Source organism: Callorhinchus milii, unplaced genomic scaffold (genome assembly GCF_018977255.1).
Source record: "Callorhinchus milii isolate IMCB2004 unplaced genomic scaffold, IMCB_Cmil_1.0 Scaffold11, whole genome shotgun sequence".
Classification (NCBI taxonomy): Eukaryota; Metazoa; Chordata; class Chondrichthyes; order Chimaeriformes; family Callorhinchidae; genus Callorhinchus; species Callorhinchus milii.
This window is the reverse complement of record NW_024704752.1, coordinates 374708-387381: the sequence shown is the minus strand read 5'-3', so window position 1 is coordinate 387381 and position 12674 is coordinate 374708. Positions and strand designations below refer to the sequence as shown.

The following is a 12674-nucleotide window of genomic DNA, read 5'->3' as shown; positions in this document are numbered from 1 at the left end:
TCCAGATGGCGGGGGCAGAGTAGCTGAAGGCCTGTTCTCCAATGGTAGAGTGGGTTAGGCAGGGGAAGTGAAGCAGGCCAGAGCCCACTGAGCGGAGGGAGCGGACAATTTGGTAGAGATTTAGGAGGTCACAGCCCATGGAGGGCTCCACTCAACTAGCTCAACAAACTCTCTTCAATTAGCCCAACCCAACTAACTCAACCCAACTAATCTATAGTGAAGAGCCTTGAGACGTCCTCCTGAATGTGAAAGGCGATATATCGAATGAAAGGATTTTTATTATTATTATTATAAATAATCAAAAGCACCTCAAACGGTGGAATGCTAGTCAGGTAATCTGGAAACTAATGGCTCAGTGTGTGGGTGTCTCCAGTCAGTGAGCATCACTCAATACCTGGAAATCCCACAGTCTCTGTAACCCCAATACTGACTCTGCTGGCTTCAGTCTAGTGATCTCAAACCAGTATGCCAGCATCAGCTATAAATACAAGCCTGCCAATATAATTCTTCCAATGGTTTTTAAATCCACTCAAACAGCAATTGTCAGTCCTCTCATACCCCACACTGTCTCCGCTCACTGCTGATCCAACATCTCCAAAGATTCCCCAAGCCAGTCTAACACTTCAGCAAATACCCTGAAAGCTTCACAAAGCCAAACTTGACTGTTTCCTTTGTCAACTGATTGTCGTGTCAAAACTGTGTCCCACAATGTGCACTAATCAGTGACAGCTCTTGTGCACTAATCACAGTGACAGCTCTCGCTGAGCAGTCATGAGTTTACTTACTGTCCACGTAGCTGACTTGGCAGTGCTGGATTGCTGGAAGGACACATCAAAGCCATGTGGCCCAGGGTAGTCTGTGTTTGACGGGATGGCAGGTGAAGGAGACAGAGTGTCAAAGGTTGAGCTGGGTTGTGCGTATGGTGAAGGTGCTGTCACATTGTTGGAAGTGTGCTCGTTGTAAGGGCTGGTCGATGAAGAGCCATTCGGCATCTGCTGGTCTATGCTGTTCAGGAGCCCGAGTGTGGTGTACTGCGGCTGTGGGCGGAGAGAGAGAGAAAACAGAGACTCTGTAACCATCAACTAAACACGCTCAATTCACACATCATCACGCAGGAGGATGATCGGTGCCGCTCTGGTTTACAAAGCACACAGTGACTGCACTTTATAGTTTTTTGTAGGCAAACACAAGCAGCAAATGTGCACATAGTGAGGTGGGGATGGGGGTGAGGATGGGGGCGGGGATGGTCACAGTTTACATTCACACTTGGCACAATGGTCTCCTGGGTCGCTCACCAATGGAATGACATCCCAGTAGGAGTCAGCAGTTTGGGGAGAAAAAGGGAGGAAAACAAAACAGAGAATAACAGCAAGTGCCTGTTAACTGGAAACCCAGACTCTGACTTAGCCAAAGCAGAGCCAATGGCAGATTGGGCATGCAGTGTCCCTGCCTTAGGGAGCTGGTGGGTTCAGCTGTTTGCTAACACTGACCAGGAGATCTTTGTTTTATTAAGTAGAAAGCTAGTGGTGATTTTTTTCTATATATTTTAAGGTAAGGTGCATGCCTCATCCAGCGTGCTGGGTGTTGTGGAGGAGATATTATTTAATCCAATGACAAACCATTCGCTCTTCAAAAATAAATTCCTTTCAGATGGAATCCATTGGTGATGTGAAATCTGTTTTCCGTTTATTAATCATGGTTATGAAATAATCATTTACAAGGGTGTGCAAGTGAACACGAGGTGTATTTACTGTGGAGGCCGAGCTGTTAAACTGACACAATTCCAAGCAATCCTACACAAACTCAATGCCATTCTTACAGTGAGACAAACTCCACTGGATGATCCAATGTATACTTATATAGGGGGGAAAAGATGAGTGAAAGCAAAATGAAAGAGATGGGAGTTTGAATGAGGTGAGGGACGGAGCCAGTTGGAGGGTCTCTGGGATTGAGAATGACTAAAAGCAACTGTAAGAAGGGCCGCCTTCTGTGCGGTGATTCTATGATACACAAGGATTCTTCTTCTTATTGTTATAAATCATAGGATTTACTGTGACAAGAGAGAGAAAGGGGAGCTGGGGAGAAATGTTTTACTCAGAGAGTTGTTGGGCTGTACGATACCCGGGCAGGTAAAGTGGTGGAGGCAGAGTCCATTGTGGGTTTCCAGAGGAAGCAGACTGGTCTATGAAGGATAGAGGCTTGAAGGGGTGTGAGGATAAGACGAGGCAGTGGCAAAGGATGTTGGCCTGCTCACTCTGAGAGCCAGGGCGGGCGGACCCTGTGCCCAATGGCCTCCCTCTTGCTGTAAATGTCTATGATTCTAACGCAAGATTTATCCTTTCCATTTGAAAACAATTCAGTGCATTTTTTTTAAAAAAGAACATTTTCCCTTCCGTCTAGTGCATTAATTAAAGACCATCTTGCCCCCACCAATCAGCACCCTAGCCTAGACTGGCGCTGTCCGGGGGCAAGGGCTGGGGTTGAGCTGGATTTGGGCTGAGCAGGGGCTGGAGTTGAGCTGAGGCTGGGGTTGAGCTGAGGCTGGGGTTGAGCTGGGGCTGAGCTGGGGCTGGGGCGGGGCTTGAGCTGGGGCGGGGGTTGAGCTCGATTTAGGCTGAGCTGGGGCTGGAGTTGAGCTGGGCTGAGGTTGAGCTGGGCTGGAGCTGGGGGGTGGGGTTGGGCTGGGGGCTGGGGTGGGCTAGAGCTGGGCTGGGGTTGACTTGGGCTGGGCTGGGGTAGAGCTGGGCTGGGGTAGGACTGGGCTGGGGTAGGGCTGGGCTGGGGTAGGGCTGGGCTGGGGTAGAGCTGGGCTGGACTGGGTTGGAGCTGGACAGGACTGGGGTAGAGCTGGGCTGGACTGGGGTAGAGCTGGGCTGGACTGGGCTGGGGTAGAGCTGGGCTGGACTGGGGTAGAGCTGGGCTGTGGTTGAGCTGGCCTGGACTGGAGAAGAGCTGGGCTGGCCTGGGGTAGAGCTGGGCTGGGGTAGGGCTGGGCTGAGCTGGGGAAGAGATGGGCTGGGGTATAGCTGGGCTGGGGTAGAGCTGGGCTCGTGTAGAGCTGGGCTCGGGTTGAGCTGGGTTGGGCTGGGGTAGAGCTGGGCTGGGGAAGAGCTGGGCTGGGGAAGAGCTGGGCTGGGGTAGAGCTGAGCTGGGGGTTGGGCTGGGGTAGGGCTGGGCTGGGGTAGAGCTGGGCTGGGGTAGAGCTGGGCTGAAGTGGGGCTGGGCTGGGGTAGAGCTGGGCAGGGGTAGGGCTGGGCTGGGGTAGGGCTGGGGGGTAGGGCTGGGCTGGAGTAGAGCTGGGCTGGGCTGAGGTAGAGCTGGGCTGGGGTAGTGCTGGGCTGGCCTCGGGTAGAGCTGGGCTGGGGTAAAGCTGGACTGGGGTAGAGCTGGGCTGGACTGGGGTACAGCTGGGCTGGACTGGTGTAGAGCTGAGCTGGACAGGGCTGGGGTAGAGCTGGGCTGGACAGGGCTGGGGTAGAGCTGGGCTGGACTGGGTTAGAGCTGGGCTGGTGTGGAGCTGGGCTGGTGTGGAACTGGGCTGGGGTGGAGCTGGGCTGGGGTGGAGCTTGGCTGGGCTGGGGTAATGCTGGGCTGGGCTAGAGCTGGGCTGGGGTAGATCTGGGCTGGGGTTGGGCTGGGGTAGAGATGGGCTGGGGTCGGGCTGGGCTGGGGTAGGGTAGGACTGTGCTGGGCTGGGGTAGAGCTGGGCTGGGGTAAGCTGGGCTGGGGTAGAGCTGGGCTGGGGTAGAGCTGGGCTGGGGTAGAGCTGGGCTGGGGTAGAGCTGGGCTGGGGTAGAGCTGGAGTAGAGATGGGCTGGGGTCGGGCTGGGCTGGGGTAGTGCTGGGCTGGAGTAGAGCTGGACTGGGGTAGAGCTGGGCTGGACAGGGGTAGAGCTGGGCTGGGCTGGGGTAGAGCTGGGCTGGGCTCGGGTAGAGCTGGGCTGGGGTAGAGCTGGTCTGGGGTAGAGCTGGGCTGGGTTTGGGCTGGGGTAGAGATGGGCTGTGCTGGGGCAGGGCTGGGCTGGTGTAGGGCTGGGCTGGGGTAGAGCTGGGCTGGGCTGGGGTAGAGCTGGGCTGGGCTGGGGTAGAGCTGGGCTGGGGTAGAGCTGGGCTGGGGTAGAGCTGGGCTGGGGTAGAGCTGGAGTAGAGATGGGCTGGGGTCGGGCTGGGCTGGGGTAGGGCTGGGCTGGGGTAGGGCTGGGCTGGGGTAGGGCTGGGCTGGGGTAGGGCTGGGCTGGGTAGAGCTGGGCTGGATGGGGTTAGAGCTGGGCTGGGCTGGGGTAGAGCTGGGCTGGGGTAGAGCTGGGCTGGGTTTGGGCTGGGGTAGAGATGGGCTGTGCTGGGGCAGGGCTGGGCTGGTGTAGGGCTGGGCTGGGGTAGAGCTGGGCTGGACTGGGCTACAGCTGGGCTGGACTGGTGTAGAGCTGGGCTGGACAGGGCTGGGGTAGAGCTGGGCTGGACAGGGCTGGGGTAGAGCTGGGCTGGACTGGGTTAGAGCTGGGCTGGGCTAGAGTGGAGCTGGGCTGGGGTGGAGCTGGGCTGGGGTAGAGCTTGGCTGGGCTGGGGTAATGCTGGGCTGGGCTAGAGCTGGGCTGGGGTAGATCTGGGCTGGGGTTGGGCTGGGGTAGAGATGGGCTGGGGTCGGGCTGGGCTGGGGTAGGGTAGGACTGTGCTGGGCTGGGGTAGAGCTGGGCTGGGGTAGAGCTGGGCTGGGGTAGAGCTGGGCTGGGGTAGAGCTGGGCTGGGGTAGAGCTGGGCTGGGGTAGAGCTGGAGTAGAGATGGGCTGGGGTCGGGCTGGGCTGGGGTAGGGCTGGGCTGGGGTAGGGCTGGGCTGGAGTAGAGCTGGGCTGGGGTAGAGCTGGGCTGGACGGGGGTAGAGCTGGGCTGGGCTGGGGTAGAGCTGGGCTGGGCTGGGGTAGAGCTGGGCTGGGGTAGAGCTGGGCTGGGTTTGGGCTGAGGTAGAGGTGGGCTGTGCTGGGGCAGGGCTGGGCTGGTGTAGGGCTGGGCTGGGGTAGAGCTGGGCTGGACTGGGCTACAGCTGGGCTGGACTGGTGTAGAGCTGGGCTGGACAGGGCTGGGGTAGAGCTGGGCTCGACAGGGCTGGGGTAGAGCTGGGCTGGACTGGGTTAGAGCTGGGCTGGGCTAGAGCTGGGCTGGTGTGGAGCTGGGCTGGGGTGGAGCTGGGCTGGGGTAGAACTTGGCTGGGCTGGGGTAATGCTGGGCTGGGCTAGAGCTGGGCTGGGCTAGAGCTGGGCTGGGGTTGGGCTGGGTTGGGCTGGGGTAGAGATGGGCTGGGGTCGGGCTGGGCTGGGGTAGGGTAGGACTGTGCTGGGCTGGGGTAGAGCTGGGCTGGGGTAGAGCTGGGCTGGGTAGAGCTGGGCTGGGGTAGAGCTGGGCTGGGGTAGAGCTGGGCTGGGGTAGAGCTGGGCTGGGGTAGAGTTGGAGTAGAGATGGGCTGGGGTCGGGCTGGGCTGGGGTAGGGCTGGGCTGGAGAAGAGCTGGGCTGGTGTAGAGCTGGGCTCGGGTAGAGCTGGGCTGGGGTAGAGCTAGTCTGGGGTAGAGCTGGGCTGGGTTTGGGCTGGGGTAGAGATGGGCTGTGCTGGGGCAGGGCTGGGCTGGTGTAGGGCTGGGCTAGAGCTGGGCTGGGGTAGAGCTGGGCTGGGGTAGAGCTGGGCTGGGGTAGAGCTGGGCTGGGGTAGAGCTGGCTGGGGTAGAGCTGGGCTGGGGTAGAGCTGGAGTAGAGATGGGCTGGGCTGGGGTAGAGCTGGACTGGACTGGGGTAGAGCTGGGCTGGACTGGGGTAGAGCTGGGCTGGGCTGGGGTAGAGCTGGGCTGGGGTAGAGCTGGGCTGGGGTAGAGCTGGGCTGGGGTAGAGCTGGGCTGGGTTTGGGCTGGGGTAGAGATGGGCTGGGCTGGGGCAGGGCTGGGCTGGTGTAGGGCTGGGCTGGGGTAGGGCTGGGCTGGGGTAGGGCTGGGCTGGGGTAGGGCTGGGTTGGGCTAGAGCTGGGTGGGATAGGTCTGTGCTGGGCTGGGGCAGGCTGAGCTGGTCTGGGGTAGAGCTGGTGTGGGGTAGGGCTGGGCTGGGGTAGGGCTGGGCTTGCATCGGGCTGGGCTGGTCTCGGGTAGGGTTGGGCTGGGGTAGGGCTGGGCTGGGATAGGGCTGGGCTGCTGGAGAACTGGGCTGGGCTGGGCTAGAGCTGGCCTGGGGTAGGGCTGGCCTGGCGTAGGGCTTGGTTAGGGTTGGGCTGGGCTGGGGTTGAGCTGGGCTGGGATAGGGCTGGGCTGGGACAGGGCTGGGTTGGGGTAGGGCTGGGGTTGAGCTAGGCTGGGATAGGGCTGGGTTGGGGTAGGGCTGGGGTTGAGCTGGGCTGGGGTTGAGCTGGGCTGGGGTTGAGCTGGGCTGGGGTTGAGCTGGGCTGGGGTTGGGCTGGCCTGGGGCAGGGCTGGGGCAGGGCTGGGGCAGGGCTGGGCTGGTGTCGGGCTGGGCTGGGGTCGGGCTGGGTTGGGCTGGGCTGGGGTTGGGTTGGGGTGGGTTGGGCAGGGCTGGGCTGGGCTGGCGTCGGGCTGGGTCGGGCTGGGTTGGGCTGGGGTCGGGCTGGGTTGGGCTGGGGTCGGGCTGGGGTCGGGCTGGGGTCGGGCTGGGCTGTGCTGGGGTTGAGCTGGGCTGGGGTTGGGCTGGCCTGGGGCAGGGCTGGGGTCAGGCTGGGCTGGGCTGGGGTCGGGCTGGGCTGGGCTGGGGTCGGGCTGGCCTGGGGCAGGGCTGGGCTGGGGCAGGGCTGGGCTGGGGTCGGGCTGGGCTGGGGCAGGGTTGGCCTGGGGCAGGGCTGGGCTGGGGCAGGGCTGGGCTGGGGCAGGGCTGGGCTGGGGCAGGGCTGGGCTGGGGTCGGGCTGGGCTGGGGTCGGGCTGGGCTGGGGCAGGGTTGGGCTGGGGCAGGGCTGGCCTGGGGCAGGGCTGGGCTGGGGCAGGGCTGGGCTGGGGCAGGGCTGGGCTGGGGCAGGGTTGGGCTGGGGCAGGGCTGGGCTGGGGCAGGGCTGGGCTGGGGTCGGGCTGGGCTGGGGCAGGGCTGGGCTGGGGCAGGGCTGGGCTGGGCTGGGGCGGGCTGGGCTGGGGCAGGGCTGGCTGGGGCAGGGCTGGGCTGGGGCAGGGTTGGGCTGGGGCGGGTTGGGCTGGGGCAGGGCTGGCCTGGGGCAGGGCTGGGCTGGGGCAGGGCTGGGCTGGGGTCGGGCTGGGCTGGGGCAGGGCTGGGCTGGGCTGGGGCAGGGCTGGGCTGGGGTCGGGCTGGGCTGGGGCAGGGTTGGGCTGGGGTCGGGCTGGGCTGGGGCAGGGCTGGGCTGGGGCAGGGTTGGGCTGGGGCAGGGCTGGCCTGGGGCAGGGCTGGGCTGGGGCAGGGCTGGGCTGGGGTCGGGCTGGGCTGGGGCAGGGTTGGGCTGGGGCAGGGCTGGGCTGGGGTCGGGCTGGGGTGGGTTGGGCTGGGGTGGGTTGGGCTGGGCTGGGCAGGGGTCAGGCTGGCCTGGCCTGGCCTGGCTGACGTCTCGCTGGTACTTTCCAAACAACGATTTATGTGTGAGGCTGTCACTGCTGTGACCGTGTGCACAGCTGTCACCCCCCCACCCCCCCACCCCCGGCAGGTGCTGAGTTCTCAGCTCTCAGGCACACACCTCAGCCCAGGACGGTAATCTGCCTCCACAGGGCTCTGGGCAGTGGGCGAGGGGGGGCCTGTGATGAAAGGTAAGGGTCAGTAGCGAGAGGGAGGAGACGACATGCACATTCCCCATTAATGGCATGGTTAATCCTCTCACAGCCACGTGCTGTCTGACAGCAAAACAATTAATGGAACACAGGGCAGGTGCTAAAAGGAATTCTATTAAAGCTGCAACCAGAGAGATAAGATTCCTGTTACCCCCCCCCACCCGGCCTCCTCACACCGCCACTGGCAAACTCCTTTATCGTTTAAAGCGAAAAAAAGACAATTAGCATTTGAGGGTTCGAACATAAATCACTAATAAAGCAGGTCTAGCCAGCGCTGCCCAATATAAGGCTTTATCTTTGACTTTAATACATCTCTTTAACAGAGCTCATTGAGGAAAAAACACCCTGAGTTATTATTTAACATTTAATACAATTCACGTTCACAATACAGCGCCTTTCATGTCGGGAGGACGTCTCCACAACTGTCTGGCCACAAGCCAAGGGAACAGCAACAGCACTGTTACACCATGTGTCACAAGTGAAGAGTTGGAGTGCTGAGATTACAAACTACTTTGGACCTGTAGCCCCATTCCACAGGTCTCACTGTAACCCCATTACACAAGTCTCACTCTATAACCCCATTACACACTCTAACCCCATTACACACTCTCACCCCATTACACACTCTCACCCCATTACACACCAACACTGTTACAAACCACTAACTGTAAATGCTGAGAGCGCTGGGAGCACAGCCCTGAACCCAAATAAACTGTAAAACGGAGCCGCTTAAAATTAACCGTGAAACGTTTGCTGCATAAACAGCGACTGCTGGAGAACGAGACACCACCCACAGAGTGAGATCTTACCTTTCACAGTCAGTCACCAGCCGCATGGTTTTGTGTATTTATTATGATATATAATAATCCTTGCATTTGATACAAGTTGTGGAGACGTCTCAAAGCTCTTCACAAGGTTTACAGCAAAGTGTAGTGACTGTGTTTTGTGAGCGGATGCAGCAGCACAAATTCTGTACATGGGTGGGGCGGGGGGAAGCTGACCGAAAAGCACAGTCAAAGAGGTCGGTCTTGAGGCAAGAACGAGTCTGACAGGAGCTGCTGAAGTTCCGTGTCTCCCAGCAGGACGTCTGTCATGGCCTGTAAACAGTGACTGTTACTTGTGAGATCACAAGAGCCGGTGTGTGGTGTAACCTGCACTAACAGGGAGGCGATCTCGGAGAATGCTGTATAGAAAAGGCTTCAACTCCTACAGTGAGCATCCTTATAGCTAACAGCAGCTCAGTGAGAAAGTCACGCTGCAAGCTCCGCACCCCTCTGCTTCCCCTCGGCTACCAGCCCATCTTTAACATCCAGACACAGAGGCAAATGCTTGGTGGGATTTGCCAAGATCTCTGTCAGACACACAGAAACCTGGCACTGTGCTCATGAGGCTCCAAACCAAGCGACTGAGGACAACCTGCTCAGCCTGGTCTCAAGCTCTGAATTTCTCCCTGATTTGGATTAATTCACCTAGTCTAAAAAGCAACGTGGAACAAAATGGGGGAGGTTTGATTTTACTGCCTTCACTTCCCTTGGGCGGGAACCTCTGTTTCCCACATTCTAAGACAATAAAAAAAATCCAAATGAAAGACTGGATCTCATTCGCATTGTGAGAACAACAGAAAAAAACCTGATTTGCTTCACCCCAGAAACACGTGTTACATGTATGTCAGCAATTTTAAAACCACTTTAGAGCTTAAAAACGACACACCTTGCTTTTATTAGTCAAATGCACTGTCACTGTGTCATGCACTACTGACAGTCAAAATGTCAAAGTTCTCACACCGAGCAGCCAAGTTACAGCACTCATTGAGAACAGCCATCCCAGCCTGAGTTACTCACAATCCTAAACCCCGTGTCCAGACTCCCTGTCCTCCCCAGCCCCCCCCGGACCCCAAATCCGAGCTGCAGCCCCCTACACCCCAACTCACTACCCTACTCCCCAACTATCCAAACCAAAAAGCACTCACCAACACACTCATTCACATTTACTCAAACACACCTTCTGTGGGAGGATGTAGTAAGTTGACAGCATGGCGGCTATCACCTATGTGCCACAGCCTGGCCAGCCCCTGTTACCGTTCCCAGGCAGGGCGAGTCCTGTGTTAGTAAATCCTGCAAAGCACTTTGGTACGTCTTTCTGATGTGAAAGGCGCTGTATCAAATATAAGAATTATTATCCTCACCCACAGCACCCAATCATTGTATGGATCTCAATTTAAGATAGAACAACAACAACTTACATTTACCTAGCGCCCTTCAAGTGGGGTAGCATCTTGGAGGAATAGGTAGTAAACAAGCACACAGAGAAGTTAGGAGAATGTTTTTGAACACAGAACAGTTAGCGTATGGAATGTCTTGCCAGGAGTGGGGGTCAAGGCAGAATCCATAGTAGTTTTTAAAAGAGAACTAGACAGATATGTAAAAAAGAGTCAGTTACAGGGGTATAGGGGAACAGGCAGGTAAATGGGACTGAAAGGATTTGCTCTTTGAAAGAGCAGCACAGACATGATGTGCTGAATGGCCTCCTTCTGTGCTGTACATTTCTATGATTCTATGATTTATTTAATCACAGTATGTGTCTCAAACTACAATGCCAGAAAGCTGATATGAAGTTTCATGTCTGTCCAAACTGTAAACCAATACAATATAAATGTACATTTACATGGCATCTTTCACGTCAGGAAGATGTCACTCAAATGAGAGGAACAAGATTCACTTTTCATTCTCTGATCACTGGAAATTCATCTACATTTCTCTCTGATCTACAAAAAGCACAACCAGAAATAACCAACAGAAATGGTTAAACATGTACATGATAAAAGTGTCCTGAAATTGTTTTGAAATAAAGGTTGTATGGTAGATTTTCCAAGTAGATTTATGGTAGATTTCTCCATGCAGGATGGAGTTCAGCCATTGTAATGGAATGAGTCACTGATAAGTTTATAGCCAATGGCTCACAGCACCTCTTCTTGTGCCACTTCTTTAAACCACTCAGATATATCAGTGAACTGCAGGGATGAAGAAGGTATTGACAGGAAGAGAGAAAGGGAGTTGAGGAGTGATGTTTACACTCAGAGTTGTTGGGCTGTGGAACACCCCGACATGTAAGATGCAAGAGGAGGAGTCCGTTGTGGGGTTCCTGGTGGCCAGAAGAGTTATGTGAAGGATAGAGGCCTGAAGGGGTTCAGGGATAGGGCCGGGCAGTGGGATTGAAAGAACACCTTGCTCTGACAGTTGACAGTGTGCAGTAAATTCTATTTGGGACGCCCTCCTGGGGTGATAGTACTTTACAAAATTAGTTTGCACCCCTCCCCCCACAGTAAATCACTCTGCAGAAAATTAAACTCTGGGGGTACATTTCAGAGGGCTTCACTGTAACAACAACAACTTGTATCTATATAGCACCTCTCACACCGAACGGCATCTCAGAACACTTAACGTGTAAACACTGTGTTTGTGGGAGCAGACACACACCAGGTCAAACGGACTGCATGAAGCTTCGGTTTTCCCTCCTACAGAAGTGCTGCCTTTCTCAGCTCCGTCCCCAGACAAGTACAAAGACAACTGGCATAGCAGTCTACCCTGCTCTCTCCCAACTCCAATGTCTGACTAACTGATTATTGTCAAGCGATAAACACAATCCGGCTCTCACACGATGCTCTCATTACCTTTAACCCAATTTAATTTACCCAGCGCCCATCATGTATGATAATGTCTGAAAGAATGACTGTTGCTGGGGTTGGACACTGAGCTAGGATGAAGGGGAAGGGGAGATGACCATAGATAGATAGTAGGCATAGGTTTTATAATGGGAATTGAAGATGGTGGAGGGAGGCGAAAGAAGGATAGAGATAGAGAGCTCCAGAGATTGGGGGCATAATGACTGATGCCTCAGCCATCGATGGTGGTGCAGAGTGGATGAGGGACAGACCCACTCCTGTGTTAGCAGAGACGTGAAGTATGAGACTGGAGAGACAGGGAGGTGCGAGGGTGTGAAGGGAGGGAGTGGGCTTGTGCCACAACCCACAGTCCCTCCACCACGTTCCCAGGACTGTCGGAGGCAACAGGACAGGAGGAGAGTTTTAACCTCATAAATTGCACCTCTCCTATTGCTTTGATCAACATTAAAACACTGTGATGTCCACCGCAGGTGAGGGGTTTAACTTTGTTCTCTTTAACATGATTGAACACTGCAATTAGGCAAAATACTCTTGAACTCCCTTGAGTGTGAGATGAAAATGGTTTGCAGCCTGGAAGTCAGGCCACGGCTCAGCAGAGCAGAGTCTCACATACAACGATTCCTGAGAATTCTGAGAGGTTTCCAGAATTAAAGTTGAAATATTGTGTGCAAACAGGCATGGCGAGACACACATAGACACAAAGACTGGCGACACACATGTATACAGAGATACAAAGACTGGTGAGGGACACACACACAAAGACTGGCGAGGGACACACACACAGACTGACGAGGACACACACAGACTGACGACGCACACACACACACAGACACAAAGACTGGCGACACACACACACACAGAGATTCAAAGACTGGTGACACACACACAGATACAAAGACTGGCGACACACACACATACAGATTCAAAGACTGGCGAGACACACACACAGACAGAAAGACAGGTGAAACACACACACACACACACACAGATACAAAGACTGGCGAGATACACACACACAGACACAAAGACTGGCGAGACACACAGACTGGCAAAAGACACACACACACGCACGCATACAGACAGACGAGACTCACACAAGACTGGTGAGGGATATACATACACAGGCCTGGCGAGACACAGACTGTCGAGACACACACACACAGACTGGCGATACACACACACACACCAAGACTGGAGATGGGCACACACACACAGGACGGGGCAGGGGAACACACACAATC

At 56.2% G+C, this 12674-nt stretch overlaps 1 protein-coding gene across 1 annotated transcript in view; it reads right to left on the bottom strand.

Annotated features, from left to right (window-relative positions):
* Positions 1-743: 743 nt before the first annotated feature.
* LOC121849890 (tumor protein 63-like) overlaps positions 744-12674 on the bottom strand; it is a 35848-nt gene continuing 23917 nt past the window's right edge. Inside the window, exon 4 of the mRNA XM_042339191.1 lies at positions 744-1037. Coding sequence (XP_042195125.1) covers positions 744-1037 — 294 coding nt within the window. The remainder of the gene's footprint in view (positions 1038-12674) is intronic.